This window comes from Agelaius tricolor, unplaced genomic scaffold, assembly GCF_023055355.1.
Source record: "Agelaius tricolor isolate 1412-34295 unplaced genomic scaffold, bAgeTri1.0.p SCAF_19, whole genome shotgun sequence".
In the NCBI taxonomy this organism is placed as follows: Eukaryota; Metazoa; Chordata; class Aves; order Passeriformes; family Icteridae; genus Agelaius; species Agelaius tricolor.
In genome coordinates this window covers 5,654,489-5,672,972 of record NW_027269279.1, presented here as the reverse complement: position 1 = coordinate 5,672,972, position 18,484 = coordinate 5,654,489, and the positions used below count along the sequence as shown (strand labels likewise).

Here is an 18,484-nt window from a genome sequence, read left to right as displayed (position 1 = left end):
AATTGAACTAGAAGAGCACTTTGTGTTAGACAAGTATATTCTCACCTTTGGAAGTTGATGGAATGATTCCAACTACTCTTTCCTAATAATTGACTTCTTGTTTTTGTCAGAGATGATGATCAATACAGTCTACTTATGTCCAAAATTAAAAAGCTAGAACTAGAGCTGGCTTCTATGAAATCAGAGCTGTTATCTGGAGAAAGTGTGAAGATGAGTTGTGAGAAAATGGATGTCATTCATGAAAAAGTAGGTTCTGCAACTTCTCTAAATGTCCCAGTAAAATTTGATATTACTTGGATTTGTTCACTAACTTTCTTGAAATGCACTGCAATCAGTAACATGGGGGTAGTATTAATATTAAAGAATGACAGTGTTGTATGTAGGGTTACTGTGAATTTTTCCATTAGTGCATAACACTTTGCTGGAGAGGAGTTTCTTGCTTGTTTTCCACAATGGCAGGGGTTTGCCAGGAAGTTATGACATAGTAGCAGTTCTCTGCACAGCACTTTGTTGATGTATTTTGCTAATCCCTGGAAATATGGAAAAGAAGCTCATGTAAAAGCAAATTAAGTTTCTTATCTGAGAGTTATTTCTAGAAAATCCTGCCTAAGTTCTTTTGAAGCCTTTTAAAAGGTCTGACTGGAATATAGCCAATAAAATACAGCAATACTAAGATGGGATTATCAACTTTTACCTAAATAATGACTTGTGATAATGGTCTAGCTATGTACCTGTTGTATATTTTATATATATTTATAAAAACTAACAATTGTAATTATTAATGGCTTCCACTAGGTAGATGCCCAGGTCAAGGAATCTGTCAAGCTATTGCTTTTTGGTGATCAACAAGAAGACTTGCCTGAATCACTTCTCCAGTGGCTTACCTCCAATTTTGTGAGCAAAAGTGATCTACAGGCTGTGCTGCGGGATCTTGAGTTGCAGATCCTCAAAAATATTACTCTCCATATGTCTGTAACAAACCAAAAAGTAACATCTGAAGTAGTTACAAATGCTGTGACTAATGCAGGGATTTCTGGAATCACAGAAGCGGTGAGTGACTTTTAATGCCTCAAAAGTTCAACTAAAATTGGAAGGAGTTCTTTCATGGGCATTTTGTTGAGCATGGCTCTCAACATAAATGTTAATGATTTTAGGAGATGTCAGAACATCAGTTGAAGTGAGGAGAACTGCAGAAAATGCTTTTTCTAGTGGATTCTTGCAGCATTGATTGCTGCCTGTTGTCAACACTTGTGTTTTTTTAAAGTGTGCTGTCTTGAAAATTGAATTCCCAAGAAACAAGTACACTAAAGAAATGCAACTCGGGGTCTTGGGAAGAAGAAATGCAGATTTTAAAAATAAAACAAACCAGCAGTCAAGATGCAGTATAAACTTGTATTTTAAGACAGACAACCCTCTATTAAAAGTGGCCTCTGTCTTGACAGAGGCTTTCAAGGACTTGTGATGAAGTGCAGCATCTCAAAAAGATGCTTGCAACTTCTCAGATATGTAAATATCAATTATTTTGTCACTTGATCTTATTAAAATATTTTTCCTTCCATTCTCTTGTATGTGTACACCTCTAGCAAGCACAGATTATTGTAAATAATGCACTGAAACTCTACTCTCAAGACAAGACTGGGATGGTGGATTTTGCCTTGGAATCTGGAGGTAAATAGCAGAGGAAACACCATTTTTACTATTCATGCTTTTAGTAGTATTTACTAGAAATATTAAAATGAAGAGTAAAGCTTAGCAGAACATTTTTGTGTGTTGCCTGATTGTAAGATCATTGCAATCTGTGATGGTGTTTACAGGTCTGTACATCAGCCTAGGTGTGCATGGACATGGATAGAATAGTTCTCAATATGTCTAAAACTGGATAAGAAAGAAATGAAAAACCTTTAACCTGTTCTTAAAATAACATTGTATATGCTAGAAGCATTGTATCCACAGAAAGTTATTAGATCTTAACAATATCTTTAATCTGGTAGCATTAAGCTTTATATAAATCTGTCTTAATTGCTCATTTCTTCTTGAAGACTTCTATTTCTGCTAACCTGATCTGTCTTTTTTGAGGTGGCAGCATTCTGAGTACTCGCTGTTCTGAAACCTATGAGACCAAGACAGCACTAATTAGCCTCTTTGGAATTCCTCTGTGGTACTACTCTCAGTCTCCCAGAGTGGTGATTCAGGTAATTAAAGGCCAAGTAAACAAATGCAGTAATGTTACTTGATGTGGAGTGGTTTGGGTGGCTCTTTGGGTGCTGGGTGTATCTCTGTCATATATTGGGGCACAGGTACTTGGAGCTATGTTTCTGAGAGTGGGATTCTTCTGGCAGTCTCTGGGCACAGCTTAAGTCCTAGTCTAGCAAAACTGAGAGTCACAGGAAGCTTGGGTGGTGCACTGGGCTTGTGCAAAGTGGGAGGGCTGGGAGGGTTCCTGCTGAGAACTCATCTCAGGGCAGGTCTTCAAAACACCACTGGTAGCTCAGGTGAGTGTGCTGCCTTCCTGGAGAGTTCCAGCAAGGAGATTATTTCTGTACCTTACTGTTTAAGACTGTCCCTAAGAACTCCAAATTCATTACAACTCTTTAAAACACTGCAACATTGTTTTTATTGTTGTATCCCATCTTGTTCTCTCCACCTTGCTTGTGTGCAGCCCGACATGTATCCAGGGAACTGCTGGGCTTTCAAAGGATCACAGGGCTATCTTGTGGTGAGACTTTCCATGAAGATCTATCCAACTGCCTTTACATTGGAACACATACCAAAAACTCTTTCACCAACAGGAAATATCACCAGTGCTCCTAGGAATTTTGCAGTATATGTAAGTCTGTCTCTGATTTTGAGTTGATGTTTGTACACAGAATATTTGTGTTGCATACCTTGGAGGAGAGTAACTTGAGGAAGGACAGCTAAGAAGATGATAAACTGTTTCACTCATTGCTCTTAAAAATTACTTTTATTTGTGAGCTTTGAGATTATGAATAACAAGTGTTGCAACTAATTTTGGGTGAGCTATTTACTCTTGCTCTATACAGTAGTAAACACTTCTGGAGGTAGATTATGTTTTTTTATTTATTCTAGTTTTTTCATACATTTTGTTTCATCCTCCTTCCCATTTTTTCTCTCTCCACCCACTATCCCTCCCATTTTGTCTCTGCACCTTAACTGTGATGTGCCTTAAATAATTTTTTTAGTTCATTTTCCCCAGCACCACAGTTGTGTAGGCAGGATTACAGAACAGACCACAGGGTGTATCAGAGAGCAGTTATGATATCTGAGAACTTTTTGTCAGGTTTTTCTAAATGCTTAAACAGTCACCTGCAAGCATCTGAATGTTGACTTCAACCTTGATGTTCCCTCACTGTTTGTCCTGAGCAGTTTATATTGCACACTGTGATAAGGGTTTAGCTGTGAAAATTAAGGGGTTTGACCATGAAAACATGTAAACAGCACAGCTATTTACAGGGCAGGAAACTGGAATACAGAGCTGTGCTTGAACTTTAAATTACATGGGAAACATTCTGATCCTGGCTTCATAGACCTTCAAGTGCTGTCTCTTGATACTCTGTGTAGGCATTGCTTCTAGTTTGGGTTTGATTGGAAATTCCATTGATTTGATGGAAGTAAAACTCCTTATGCTGTTGTTACAGGGTCTGGATGATGAATATCAAGAAGAAGGCAAGCTTCTAGGAGAGTATGTCTATGATCAAGATGGAGAACCACTGCAGATGTTTCCAGTGATGGTAAATCTGGATTATAAGATTTAAAATGTCAGGAGAAAGCTACTTTTACTTTCTACACTTGTGTGCAATGAGCAGTGAAGGGAAAAGGCCTTGTTCTCATGAGGGCAGTGTAGAAGCTGAGGTAGAATCTACCTGTCCCTCAAACCCATGGCCTGAATAGATGAGAGGGGAGGAAGGTTTCTTGCTATGTGGACACAGATGGGGGAAAGTTGCTAAACATGGGGAGAGTCTGTTCCATGCTGCTTCAGACTCTCAAATAATTGTGAGGCAAGGGAGGTTCTCAAAGGAACAGAAAATTCCCAAGGCATAGCTTGGGTTCCTGCAAGTAGCAACAGTCATTAATAACTAAGAAAGCTTCAGTTGCAGCTGTTTATGCCAGAACCCTGACACTGATTTTTGTGTTTGCTTTTTTCTTCTTCAGGAGAAAAATGAAGATGCATTCCAAATAGTGGAGCTGAGGATTTTCTCTAACTGGGGCCATGTAGAGTACACCTGCCTTTATCGGTTCAGAGTGCATGGGAAACCTGCCCAGTAATCCACACTACAGCTGGGGGTGGCTGCTTTGTACATTTTGTTCCTAATCTGTATATACTGGGAAGCCTACAACACTGGAATCTGTAAAGGACGAGGATGCAAGATGCACACTGCAGAACTATTGATCCTCTGATAAAGGCAGAAGACTGTCAGCAGAAATGTATAAACCCCAATTTTAATTTACTCTAAGGCTCAGCTTGTAATTGCCAGTTTGCTTCATATTTCTGTGTCCATGCTGAGAGAAATAATGCATGCAAACAGCTCTGGTTCATAAAGCCCAGTTGACAAACAGGTGACACACATTTTATTACAAATGAATGTATAGGTTTTTTTAAAAAGAATAAACCACACTTTCTGCAACTAGGAATCTGTTCTTTTTTAATCCAGGACTTAACTGCATACTTTTGCTAGCTTGGCACCATAAGCCAAAAACTGTGGTACATTTTGAACACTGACTGTGGCTAAAGGTGTCCTTCAGTTGACAGTTGGTTTTAACCTTTTTGGTGGATCCAAAAGGGCTTCTTTGCTACATGTTGAATATAATAAATACTACTGTCAGGGAAAGCTAACACAACCAAAACCAGTTTCAACACCAGCGACTGAGAATGCTTTACTGTAATTTGTGGCCGTGAATTGCTCTAAAAGTCAGGGATAACTTTAAGTAACTGAAGTTATTTTAAGGGTTTTTACCATGGCAACTTGGCCAGTTTGTTCTTTTTTTAGTGTCAATCCCACATCGACCTTGATGTACTAACTGACTGGCTTGGAGCTGATAAGCCTGCTGAATTGCTCAGTAAACACTGCTGTACAGCAGTTGCACTACCTTAATTTGTCCAAAGTGGGACAAGATTTTCTTAGACTGGTTGATTGTTATTCTCCATTTGTACTGTGAGAATTTGGTGTGTGGAAAACAAGCCTGAAGCAATTCTTGCTGCGTCACAGTTACCAGAGGGACTCGAGCTCAGCGCTGCTGTGTGCAAACACGGGCATTCCTGATCCTCCCCAAAGCCTTAGTTGGGTACCAGATGAGTAGAGTTGCTCTTGGAAACAACATTTTCACGTAGAACAAGGTGAAACTGCTTGTTGCCCCCCTGTAGCCTTGCTGCTTTGAAGATCCTTTTCGGAAAAGATTCCTGAAATTCACTTGTTTGCAGAATTTTTATCTTGCTGTTCTAGTGCATTTTGTAGTTACACAGAACTGTTACACATGGACCTGCTGACTGGTTTTCTGAATTGAGTTATGTATGTTGCACAACAGTCCTCGAATGTTTGAAATACAAAAAGTCTCCATGTGAAGAACTGTTTTTCACTCAACCTAGAGACAGAACCTATGGCCTACGCAGAGGAGTAGATGACACATGTACAGGTGTTTTCATATTATAGGTTACATATTTAAAATTAGAATTATCCTGTATAAATTGAAATTAGGTAGCTGGGGGGGAATATTTTGAATAACACTAACTTATTTTTAAAAAAGCAAGATAGGACTTTGTGCAATGTATTTTTGTAAATGCTTTTCAAAATGTCTGTTATTCTTTGCTGCCTCCAAACTGACAAGATGCTATTGAGATGTTTAAATAAAGAGTTTTAATTTTTGAAAGTGCATGTAATACTTGAAACAAGAAATAAAGCCTCTTTTCTGCTTTTTTTTTTTTTTATCAGCTGCTTAAATAAGTGAGGAAAGATTGTGATTCCAATGCCCCGAGCTGGGGCAGGGTTGGGGGATTTCATGGAAGTTTTTACAAGGGGCAGGGGCACAAAGCTGTGAGGGGCAGGCCCAGGAGCAGCGCGTGGCTGGTGGGTGACACCAGTGGTGGGGCCTGGGGAAAAAGCACATTTGGGTGGGTGCTGGATCCCTTCCAGCTGTGTGGAGGATGCGGGGTTGCTTTAACTCCTGTGCCTTTAGCCTTGCCTGGATCCCTGTACCACAGCACTCCTCAGCCAGGCTCATTACCCGCGCTCCATCCGCCGTTCCTTGATTTTTATTAATGTTCTCCTGCGTTTTCCTGCGCTGCTGTGGCTCCAGGCCCGGCCGTGCCCGCCTCGAGTCCCGGGGTTCCCCTCTCGCCGTTCTCAGCCGCCGTTACCGCTCGGGACGCCGCGCGCAGCCGCGCGGGCTGAGCCGAGCGGGCCGCCGTCCGAGCGGGCGGAAGCCGGGCAGCGGGGCGCCGGCGCTGCGTGCGCATGCGCCTGGCTCCCGCCTCCCCTCCCCGTCCTCCGCGCTGATGGCGGCGGCGATCATGGCGGCGGAGCAGGAAGCCGCGAAAGGCGGCGGCGGCAGGAACCGCGGCGGCGTGCAGCGCGTGGAGGGCAAGCTGCGCGCCAGCGTCGAGAAGGGTGACTACTACGAGGCGCACCAGATGTACCGGACGCTGTTCTTCAGGTAGGGCCGCGCCGGGCCCGCCGCGCCGCCCCTCCCCCGCCCGGCCTTCCAGAGCCTTCCCACGCACTCTGCTCCGCCGCCGCCCGCCGCGCCCACGGCCGCCCCTCATTGGCTGTCTTGCCTGTCCATCTCCGCGCCCCGCTCTCTGATTGGACCGCGGGGGGGCGGGGTGGGGCGGGCACGCGGCGCCGGCCCAAGCGGGGCCCGGGCCGGGCCGGGCCGGGCCGGGCCGGGGAGCGGCGGCCCCAGGCTTGGCTTGGCTCGGCTCGGCTCGGTTCGGTCGCGTCACCGCCCTCGGCCCCGCCGGCTCCATCAGCGGCTCGGGGCGGCGGGGGAGCCGCTGCTCGCCGGCCTTTGGGGGCTAGCCCCGGCCCGGTCCGCGCCCCGCCGGCCCGGGCACTGTCCGGTGAGGCGCCGGGGGTGTTGCGTCACGCTGCCCGCAGGTCACGGGCAGGGCGCAGTTTCGGCCCCGTCCCCCAACGCCGCTCGGTGGCCGCACGTTCCGGCCAGGCCGAGTGAGGCCCCCCGGCCAGCGGGATGGGCCGGGGGTGTCTTCCCGGGCGTCCCCTGGCGCTCCGGTCCGGGCTCGCTCCGTGCCCCGGGCCCGTCCTGGGGCTGAGCCCTGCGCAGCCGCCGCTCTGCCCGCTCCGTGCGGGTGTCAGCTGGCTGCCGTGAGGGTTTCAGGGTTTGAAGGTTGGTTGTTGCTCCGCCGGTACATGGGGTTACTTTGTTTCACGGCACGGTCACCCTGGAGCCGCGCTCGGAAAGGGGCAGCTCTCAGGGTGGCCAGAATCGCCCGCTCGGAGGAGCTTTTTGGAATAAATTCCACTTGGTGTAGTGTTTGTGTACGTGACAGTGACTAAGTAGAGCATGCCTGGGCTTTTATTCAAAAATGCTACTACTGCCTCTTTTGTCATAAGGAGATTGTTTTTATTGCAAAGCATTTTTAGGCTTCATTTTTCAGGTGCACTGCACCTTGCAGGGGTCACCGTTTCTCTCATCAGATTTTAGCATGGAGACCCTTGCTTGCAGGACCACAGAAGAAGGTGTTTGTTCTAGGGGCTTCCTCAGCTGCTCCCAGCTTTGTTTACTTGTGGTTCTGCTGGGAGACGACAGGATGGAGATTTGGCTTCACAGAATCAATTGGGTTGGAAAAGATCTCTGATGTCATCAGGTCCAACTTTTGGCTTTCATCACCTGTCAACTGGACAGTGGCACTGAGTGCCACATCTGGCTGAGTCCCCCCAGCTACCTCAGCTGCTCTCATCAGACTCAAGCTCTGGACCCTTCCCCATCTCCATTGCCCTTCTCTGGACACATTCCAGCCTCTCAGTGTCTTTCTTGAAGTGACAGGTCCAAAACTGGACACCACCCTCCCTGTCCTGTGTCTTGTGTCCCCTATTCTCAGTCCTCACCTGTGTTAGGATGAGAACAGGCCTATGAGTAAGCACAGGAAAATAGCAGTCATGGAAGAAAGTGGGGAGGAAAGTCCTTGGTGCATAATCCTGCTTGTGCTCCCAGCATACATCAGCCAGCCTGCCCTGCCCTGCCCTGCCCTGTGTCCCAGCACCATCACATTAAATCAGTTTGTTCTTCCATAACCCCTCTGATGGGATCAGCCAGGCACCATCCAGGCCTTAAGACTTAAATTGTATTTGAGAATAAATCTAAATTTAAGACAAAGCCTGGCCTATTTTATAGTAGGGATTATGTGATGTGGTGTCTGCAGTGGTGTGAGAAGTCTTGGCTCAGGAGGTCACTTCTCCTCCAGTCTTCTGGATGTATTAACTCACATACTGAAGCCTCCCTGAATTAATTTGGAATCAAAGATCCTGCCTTTTCCATTTTAAATACAAGTGAAAGGATATGTTCAGTTAAATGAAAGGGTGACATTTCCATGGCTGGGTAGTCTTGTCAATCCTCTGTAAAAAGTGATAAAAATCAGCATTTTTATTTATAGACACATTAATGCTGATTGGGGTGACCTGAACTCTGGAACTGTGATTGGGTTAGCCAGTGCTTATTCCCTTTAAACACACAGGCCTGTAAAACATTTGTCTCATCTGTCAGAGGGTAAACTTGAAATCCTGACTCAGTTTCATGCACTGAGCTGTATTTTCAGGTGGAGGAGGGGAAGAAGTGGAGGAGGAAAGATTACCATAAGCCTGCCTCCTGCAGAGTTATTATCCCTCTGTGATCCACAGAGCAGGTGGAAAACTGCTACTCCTGCCTAACCCTGAGCTCCCCCAGACACACCTGAGCTGGTGGTGTTTGCTACTCCCCAGGCTGGCCTGAGCTCTTCTGTCTTCATGATTTGGTAACTGAGTCACTCTTCAAAGTGTAATATCCTTGTTACATCCATTTCTATTTCCCTGGTACTTGTAGGTCATTTTTCTGTGTAAATAATGTGTTCCAGGATTTCTCTTGTTTTAAATACCATTTAGAGCAATGTCATCAATATTTATTTTTATTAAACAAGTTTTCTGATAAAAGTTCTTTGAAAAACCCCAGCTCTTTGTAAAATTGTTTTCAGCAGCTTTTAGTGTCGTCTGTAATAATTCTCAGATTAGAAGCTTCCATATAGCATTGTGAATGTACTGGAAGTAGAACTTGTGGAAGTGGATCCATGCTGAGTCCAACTCCTAGAAGCAAACCTGGATGGGAGCCCAACTATAAAAACATTGGAGCTGTGGATTCATTTGGCTCACATTTACCATGGTGATTGAGTTGTTGAGAATTATTCCAAAACACTATCATTGTGCCTTCCATTATTTCAGCTCTGTTTTGGATAAAAGACCTTGGTGTTTCTCAGAGTTGATGAGCAGGATGGAAGGAGGGTTTCCTCCCTTGCTTGCTGTCTGTGTGATGGTACCAGTAGGGGACACGTGTGACAGGAATCTGGGGCACAGCACAAGAGGTTTGGGATGCTCTGGTTGTCCCTTTGGTTGGTGTGACCCCATGGCCACACTGTCCTGCTGTCCCACCACCCCAGAACCACCAAGCCCTCTGTTGCCCCACGGGCACTCTTGGGCTTTGAGGGGCCCTTCAGGAGCAGAGGGAGGGGCTGCCCTGAGCCCCAGGAACAGAAAGGGGTGACAGGGGCACAGCCCAGCCAGTGTGTCACAGAGGACAAACCAAAGTGCAGGTGTCAGAGCAGCAGGGTAGAGCTGACACCTCTGTGATATGAACAAATCAGCTCCTGAGAGCACAGACTTTTTGAGTAGCAGTTGGGAGAAATGGAATTTGGAAACTCTGCCGCACCTAAACTGCTTTTATGGGAAATGCTGTGTTTATAAGCTGGGACTCTCCAAGAGCTGTAGTTACTGACAGTGATGATGTGCAGGAGGCTGCAATCACAGCTCTGTGGTAAGAGGTCCTGAGGTAACCACTGGGAGGAAATTCTTTTATTCCTTATTTCTTCATTAACTCTTAAGTGAGAAAGGTGGAAGGTGTGTTTTGAAGCATTATATTTTGTATCTCTTGAAGTGTTGCATGGTGAGTCTTGCTGGCTGTGCTTATCTTGCTCTCAAACCCATGAGATATGAGCTCCTTTGGTTCAGCAGAGGGCTAGGACAGGCTGATGTCCCCTGGCAGAGTTGTTGTGGTCAGAGAGACTTGGAGCAGTGGAAAGGTCAGCGAGCTCTCCAGGAGGTATTCCAAAAGTTGTCTCACTGGGATGGCTTTGGTAGAGGCTCAGTACATTGGCAGCTTTTGCTCAGTTGAAGTCTTGTGCTCATTCCCTTTTCTTGTTCCAGCACCAAACATATTTGTAGCTCTCTCCGTTTTCATTCTTATATTCTTCATTTTATTCCATCAGGTCTGGAGCAGAAAATTGCAACTTGCAGTTCAAGCTACATCATTATTGAAACTAGCCTGATTTCAAAATAAATCTCTTGTTGTCATTATTTTAAATTTTATCAGTCTTTTAATCCTTTAAATATAAGTAACTTTAAGCATACAAAACTAACTTAGTGGTAATTTTTATCATGGCTTTGGTATTTTTTTCAGGTATATGTCACAAGGAAAACATGCAGAAGCAAGAGAACTAATGTATTCAGGGGCTTTACTGTTCTTCAGTCATAACCAGGTACGTCACTGGTTTTGTGTGTGTGGCTTGAGGGCAGGGAATTGTTACTCCCAAGATTTTGATAAATGAATGGTGAGTTCCCAGTGGTAAATGTTTGGGGTAATTGCCTTATAATCTTTTGTTTTATCTCTTTGTTGAGCCTTTCTCCACAAAGAAGGATTATGCCAAGCTGGAACATGCAGCAGTAGTGTTTGTGAGCATCCAAACAGTGCCTGTGTTCTGCTTTCCTGGAGGCTTCTCTTTGATGCCATCAAATTACTATAATTTTTTTATCAGGAAGGCTGAGACTTGATACTGTGCCCTAGCTGTTGATAAAAGCATTAAACCTGCTGCTGCCAAAATTCTGGTTGATGTTTCTTTTTCTGCCCTGATACATTCATCACTGCCAGTATGTGTCTGTTTTGTAGCAAAACAGTGCTGCTGATCTGTCCATGCTGGTCTTGGAGTCTTTGGAGAAGTCGGATGCAAAAGTAGCAGAAGACCTTTTAGGTGAGGTGACCTCTGTTCTTGGTTTGGTGGCATTTAGTTGTGCTTTCCCTTCACAGTGACTTGTTAATAGTCTTGAAGGCTGCAATCCTTTTTGGATGCCTTCCCAACATGGCTGAGGGTTACCTTCCCCATAGGAATGGTCTGGGGGAAACTTTATTAGAGAACTGTGGGCTCCTGATGACTCTGTGGGCATGCTTGGAACTAACACTGCTGCCTGTCCTAAAGATGGATCTTAGAGCTACATTAGGAGCAGCAGATGATCTTATTTTTCTTAATGCTAAATATTTTTCAATCTTACTGCTTCTAGAAAACTTGGCTAAATTGTTTAGTTTAATGGATCCAAATTCTCCTGAAAGAGTGGCTTTTGTATCCAGAGCACTAAAATGGTCCAGTGGGGGATCAGGAAAACTTGGACATCCAAAACTACACCAGTTACTAGCTATTACCCTGTGGAAAGGTAAGAAAAATCAACTGGCTTTTCTGTGTTTTCCTTTGAAAATGTTGAAAGCAAGCTGTTATAAGGGATCTGCTTTGGGAATAACCTAAAGAAGCTGAGATGGAAATGATTGATTGATTGGTTGATTGATTGAGTTCTGCTATTATCTGATTTTTGCATTAATGTCTTCCTGATGTTACAGAAAAAAAATGGGTCTGTAGCTCTTTATTAGTGCAAAATCCAAAACACAACTGCTGAGAGGCTCTCTCTAAAAGGCAGGTTGATCCTTTAGACATTGAGGTAGTTTGATTATGTTGTTAGGAGGAAAATTGCTGGGGAGCAAAGATGTTCTGTTGACAAGTATTTTTGTTTTTAAATCCTGGATAAACATGACAAAGATTGAAAAACATCACCTGGCATCCAAAACAGTCTTTGGACTGTAATTAAGTACTTTTTGAGAAGTTGGCCAGCAGGGTTATTTCAAAATGAATGTTGTTGCCTTTGATTTATGAGCCACTTTATCACTTGTGATGGGATGTAAGAAAAACACAAAATGCTCTAAATAATTATTGTACTTGTGGATGATAGCCAGTGTTTACAGTCTTGTGTTCAAAACATAACAAAGGTGATTGAGAACAGTTGAATACATGCCATTTTTTCTGTGGTTTCTCATGGATAACTGTGCAAGATGATTGTTTATTTTACATTTTTCAGTAGCTGCCAAGTGATGACAGTGGTTTCATGTAACAGCCCTGACCCAATAAAGGTCAATGCTGCAGCCTCTCTGTGTGCCATAGGCAATTCCCCAGCTGCTCTCCTGGGATTTATGTTAGCCTGATGGCTGCTGCCAGCCAGAAAGGGAGGATTCTTCTCACTGCATTCAAGTTAGAGGCTGCTACAATTAGGATAAGAAACAGTTGCATTCTGAAACTAAAAGTCCCCATTTTGCAGCCACCTGCTCACTGTTCTCTTGAAGAGCTAAATGCCTACATTTTCTTATTCTGTAGCCTTTTGAGTTTTATCACAAAAGGCTCAGATTTTTAAAACAATGCTTTCAAATTCAAAATATTAGCAGCTATAAAGTTTTGTCATTGCTGTGATTTTACACAATCCTTTGCTTCACGTTCTAACAAATTATTGCCATTTCTTACACCATTTTTCCTGTATAATTGCTATTCTGTTCAGCATATGGAAGTGATTTTAGTTTTGGTAGCAAGAGTGGGCTAAGCTAAAAATAGGAAATAAAAAAGGATGCTGAAGTTGCTGTTGGATTTCTTGGTGCACTTGGTCTAATATGGAATTTCTTGATTCTTGTCCTAAACACTGACAACACATCAAGTGTCAGCATTCACTTAGACAAAATGATACAACCAAAGTTCAAGCCAGCAGTAGCTGTAATTGAGTAAACTGTATTAAATAGCAGTTGTTCAAATGTACTTAGACTAAAATTTATTATTATCTCCCTTTATAAATTATCTGTAACTTACAGACTTTTTACCAGCTGTCCTGTTCATATACCACACCTGTAACTCTTGTTCTTTTACCAGCTCATAAAGTACAAGCCTAATAAATTTATTTTTACATTCAAGTTAACTGAACTGATCTCTTAAAAGCCTTTTCCTTTTTCTTTCTCTAGAGCAAAACTATAGTGAATCTCGGTACCACTTCTTGCACTCGACAGATGGTGAGGGCTGTGCAAATATGCTGGTGGAATACTCCTCGTCCCGCGGATACCGCAGTGAGGTGGACATGTTTGTAGCTCAGGCAGTACTACAGTAGGTGTTAAACTTCTTCTGAAGCATTCTGCTGACATGACATTATGTGTGGGACCAATCGAATTTAACCACATAGCCTTTGCCAAAGAAACTGTGAACCTGGCCAGAGCAACGGGAGAAAACTCTCTGAAAACCCATGTGTTCAACTTGTCAGACTGGGGAGAAAAAAAGTAAAATAATGTATTAAGGTCAAGACCTGAAATTATATTAATTGCCTGAACCCTGAAAGCACAATTGTTAGCTTTATTACACCATTTTGTCTAGTTAGGGTTTATCTATATGTTCTTACAAGTGCTGGACTCAAGCAGGCCCTGTATTTAGCACAGAACTTGCTCTCACTCAGGTCCTAAGAGGCAACTTGTCATGGTCAGCCTGGTCTGTGTGCAGCAGCTTGGTGGTTCTTGCCTTGACAGAGTTGCTGCTGGCTCTCATTTTTGGCATTTATTTTGTAGGAGGTGGGAATGCAAACTATTGTGTGCTTTTGCAGAGCTCATGTAGAATGAAGGTTGACAAAGCCAATTTTACAGTGTTCAATCAGCTGATGGCTTTCTTCAGGCAGGGAAGGCAGCTCATGGAGGAGTCTGAGGAGGAGGTGGAGACAGGACTGTGTGGCAGGGAGTCAGGGAGAGAGTAGGTGTTGGGGGAGAGGGAGGAGGTGAGAGCAAGTTTGTCTCTCTTTTGGCAGCAGTGAGCTGTCATGTCAGATTTGTCCTGCTTTCCATAGCTGGTTGCTATAGATTGCTGTGATTTTGAGCAATAGCAAATCCTTTATGGAAATCCAATATGTACAGGACTCAGACAATTTTATGGGGAGAAATTCTGTGGAGAAGTTAAAAGATTATTTTTTCAGTGTTTATACAGTACTTCTACTGCATCCTTTACTGGTTTATATGTCAAATACTGTGTTAATTCCTCTTGCATGGTCATTTATTCTCTAATGAAAATAATTGCAGTTCCTTGCTGTCAGTGAGGCAAAACAGCCCCAAGCCCTTGCACATGTGAGGGTGCAGAATTAGAGGCCAGCCTGCCATCAAAAATGACATGGCTTGTGGCAGCCTTCCTAGTGCTTGCTGACAGCATTTGTCCCAGATAAAGGCTTGTCAGGCCAATGGGACTTGCAGAGATTGCCAGTTAAATTAACTGGACCTGAACAAGGATTTGATCTGTTTGAGGGATCGATCTCTTGGGGACAAATGGTTTGGGAGCTCAAAGTACAGCTTTATTATGAGATTTTTAGGCATGTGTGTCAAGCTATTAGTGGTCCTGATGCCACATTATGTTGAGGTGGAATAGAATGACAGAATCAACAATTACTGACAGGTACATACTAAAAGGAGATGTGTTTGGGGATGAATGGGTCTTTAATTCAGTTTTTAACTCAGCATAGTCAATCCTGGACCAGTAGATGCAATATCATTTTCATGTGAATTACAGGGTAGCCAGTCTTTCCACATTCTGCAAATTGATGCTGTCTTTTAGTAACAATCCTGTACAATCTGCTTAGATCCTGGTTGAACTCATTCTATAAATATTTAAAATCTTTTCCCTCCCAACCTGCCTATTCCACAGTGTGTTCTAGTAGTGATTTTCCCCTTCCTCAGCTGATGGCCAAAGCATCCCCAAAGATGTCCATCTCTAACAGTTTTATTTTGCCATCATTTCAAGCCTGACACGGCCTCTATGTACAAGTGAAGTAGATTTTGGCTTTCCCTTTCTCTGTGGCGAAACCATTTCTCTGCCCTTTGTTTTTAACTTGCCCCATTCTCTTTCCTTTTTCAGATTTCTCTGCTTAAAAAATAAGACCAGCGCCTCAGTTGTTTTTACGACATACACACAGAAACATCCTTCGATAGAGAAGGGTCCACCCTTTGTGCAACCACTGCTAAACTTCATCTGGTTTCTGTTGTTGGCAGTTGATGGGTACAGTCTGATTTCTGTCATGTCCTTCTTGGTTTCCTTTTCAGTTGTTAACTGAGATTACATTTTTGGTTGTTTCCTTTCTAGAGGAAAACTAACAGTATTTACAGTATTGTGTGAACAGTATCAACCTTCGCTGAAAAGAGACCCCATGTATAATGAGGTGAGTTACTCATAAACAGGATTTAGCTCACTCAAGGAGTGAAAAAGTGTCTGATTGTCTCCAGCTTTGTAGATAAGAGCTGGTGATTTACCTGGCCTGGGTGACTTCTGCCACCTGTAAATGAAATCATTGACTTTTTTCACCTTGTGTCCCTACAGTACCTAGATAGAATAGGACAGCTTTTCTTCGGAGTTCCGCCCAAGCAGACCTCGTCCTACGGGGGCTTGCTAGGTAAGCTCTGCTTGGAGGTACCTCCAGGCTTTGGTCAGTGACCTGGATAAAACACCTGTGTTGGAAACAGAGAATCTGTTCTAACCAATTTATAATTCTTTTCATAGCCTGTAGGAACAGCCCATGCTGTAGAATACAAAATGAAGGGTTGCATGTGAAAGTGATTTGTGGGAGTTTGTAGACTTTTCATCACTGAGAAGGGGAGAAGCAGTAAAAAGACTCTTATGGTTAATTTCTGACATTATGGTATAGCTTCCTAATGTAAAGAAGCATCTTACTGGTGTTAAATCTTAATTTCCTCAGAGTTCAGTGACTGATTTTTCTTAAACCAAGTATGGGGCTTTGGTAGAGATCTAATCAGTACTGATACAACATGAATGTGTCCAAAGAGGAAGTTCTGAAATTAATACTGCCCTTCTACAAGGACTGAAATGGAATAGAGAAATTCAGCCCTCATTTCCTGGCTCTTGAATGAAATTAGCATAAAATTAATGTTTTCCCCGAGAACTAAGCTTCTTTGTAAAGTGACTTGAAGTTTTGCCTACAAACATCAATTCGCTGGTACCCAAAGCCTGATGAAAAACATGAACATTGTGTTTTTACCATCGTAATTTGCTTTTCAGCAATTCAGGCATCTTTAAATTGATGCCTCTGAGTTTCAGACAATTTTTTTACACCATGATGCAGACTGTGACTGCTTTTTGAGAGTTTCACTGCTGGAGGTGTGTTTTTCCTCTTTTATTTGTTTTTTTTTTCCCCTCTGAGGGTGCAACTGTAGCACATAAATATGTGACTTTGGGTTTTTCAAGTGTATTCTTAGAGAAGGAACAGTATCAGTGAACAGCTAAGAGTATACAGCTTCCCAAATCAATATTCATAATGGAAACCAGTGTGGGATTACTAATGTCTTGGTGAGACTCTTCTACTTCAAAACTCTTGGGTTTTTTTTGTTACCGAAATCTGTACTGCAGCAGGATGGAAGATTAGTTGAAAGTTTTTTGAGATGTAAAACTAGTGGTTTTGACTGTCCTGTATTTTATTCTAGGAAATCTTTTAAACAGCCTGATGGGAACTGGGGAAGATGATGACACAGAAGATGGTCAGGAAGACAGCAGTCCTATCGAGCTCGACTGAATGTTGTTGTCATTGGGTGCCGTGTAAATCTGATGATTCGATGACTCCAAAGACACTTTTGGAATTTGAATCCTGCAGTTGTTTCTTGGCTCCTAAAAGGGCTCCTCTGGTCTTTTAGAAATGGTTGCTGAAATGTTTATACTGTCGGTCTATATTATTTATGTAAAAAAAAAAAGAAAGAAACCAACAAAAAGTAGCCAAACGAACCAATATCGGAGCGGTTGTTAGTGGGTGTCCGATCCAGCGGCTGGGACTGATTAAACATAGTCTGCGGTTTCTGATGCAGTATTCCCTTTTGCACAGTCTTTAATAAAGCATAAACATGGGGCTTGTCCTTCACGGCCTACCCAATACCACCTGTGTTCTGAGAAAGCCTCCTTGCCCTCTGCCCTCTTCCAAGGAAGATCTTGAGAGGCAGGGGGAGCAATTGAATAATTGATTTGCGAGGCTGGTGCCAAAAGTACTGCGAGACGAGCCAAGCAGCATAATTTGAGATGCACATCCAAGAGACATTGATACAAGAACTTGCTTCCACTGCCATGAGTAACATGCACACCCTTCATACTGCCTGCCCCTCTCCCCAAGGCCGGGCTCTGGCTGAGCCCACGCGTGTGTTTAGCCGATACCTCCTGAAAAGCACAAGGTTGAATAGCTCTTGAGTAAAAGCCCATCAGTGGAACGCAAGTAATTGGCTTCCAGCTGGATCTCTCTTGCCTAGGTATAAAAATGTGGCATCTAAAATACATCCTGTGGCTTGTGGCTGTACTTTGGAAGAGATTTTGCCAGTGTAAGTTCCCAGCTGTACGTGCAGGCGGCAGCGTTGCTGTGAGCAGGGTACATGCTTGAACTGGGCTGGATGGCAAGAAAAGGGATACTGCAGAGCTTCTGGTTCTTTATGATATATTTATTTTTCTTGGGTGATTGATTCATTTAACACTTTCTGTTAAAAAAAAGAATAAATCAATAAATAATGGAGTAACTTCACCCCCAGCAGTAGGCATAGCCATTCTCCATCTCCTCTGTAATGCAGCACAGTCTGGTACAGGGAACAGGTGAAAGGGTGGGGAAACGCTTTATTTTTTCACGATGAAAATAAAAAGGCTTAGATTAATAAACAGCAATCATGCATGGGGGAGGGATTAATACAAATTTATTGACTGTATGAAAAAAAAAAAGGCATTGACAGGAAGACTTTGTGTTAATTGTGAAGTCTCAAATAAACACTTTATACCAGGATATGCGATACTGCTGCTTTCTAAAGAGTTTCCCAAGCAGAGCTTTATATTCCTTGCTATTTTTTTCACTCTGCATTTCACTCTTGGTCATCCAGCCCTCGGTGCTTCACTTCACCTCTGTGCACTAAAGGTGTAATTCTCTTGGGGTATTGGAATATCTGGAGCAGGTGGAGCTTGCTTTGCTGTGCAGCAGCTTAAGGGAAGAGCTCCCTCTCCGGGCTGGTGCTTTGACATTTAAGAAATGATCTGGGATGCCAGCAGAGGTTTAGAAGCACAGCTTACATTGCTTTTGGCTGCCAGGAATGTGCCTCTCAGGCAGTATGAGGTGTCCACAGGCATCCAGCTCATGTC

At 43.4% G+C, this 18,484-nt stretch overlaps 2 protein-coding genes across 13 annotated transcripts in view; both read left to right on the top strand.

Annotated features, from left to right (window-relative positions):
- The window catches only part of SUN1 (Sad1 and UNC84 domain containing 1), a 33,089-nt gene extending 27,206 nt beyond the window's left edge, over positions 1-5,883 (top strand). For 8 of the 9 annotated variants that reach the window (XM_071444012.1, XM_071444014.1, XM_071444010.1 and 5 more), the window contains 7 exons: positions 111-250; positions 800-1,050; positions 1,584-1,668; positions 2,077-2,192; positions 2,660-2,827; positions 3,657-3,749; positions 4,171-5,883. In XM_071444012.1, the coding sequence (XP_071300113.1) occupies positions 111-250; positions 800-1,050; positions 1,584-1,668; positions 2,077-2,192; positions 2,660-2,827; positions 3,657-3,749; positions 4,171-4,284 (967 nt within the window). In that variant the 3' untranslated portion in view covers positions 4,285-5,883. Of the gene's footprint in view, positions 1-110; positions 251-799; positions 1,051-1,583; positions 1,669-2,076; positions 2,193-2,659; positions 2,828-3,656; positions 3,750-4,170 lie in introns of those variants that run through there. The other variant, XR_011681799.1, reaches the window with a different exon arrangement.
- A 577-nt stretch (positions 5,884-6,460) lies between these two features.
- Positions 6,461-18,134, top strand: GET4 (guided entry of tail-anchored proteins factor 4). Of its 4 annotated transcripts, none has more exons than XM_071444019.1 (9): positions 6,461-6,666; positions 10,675-10,753; positions 11,161-11,242; positions 11,550-11,699; positions 13,315-13,453; positions 15,233-15,373; positions 15,458-15,533; positions 15,692-15,764; positions 16,810-18,134. In XM_071444019.1, the coding sequence occupies exons 1-9, from the start codon at positions 6,509-6,511 to the stop codon at positions 16,896-16,898; spliced, it is 987 nt and encodes a 328-aa protein (XP_071300120.1). In that variant the 5' UTR covers positions 6,461-6,508; the 3' UTR covers positions 16,899-18,134. The 4 variants fall into 4 exon arrangements, with proteins under 4 accessions (XP_071300120.1, XP_071300123.1, XP_071300122.1 ...); XM_071444022.1 differs by lacking the exon at positions 6,461-6,666 and adding an exon at positions 7,052-7,072; XM_071444021.1 differs by lacking the exon at positions 6,461-6,666 and adding an exon at positions 7,177-7,359.
- The last annotated feature ends 350 nt before the right edge of the window (positions 18,135-18,484 follow it).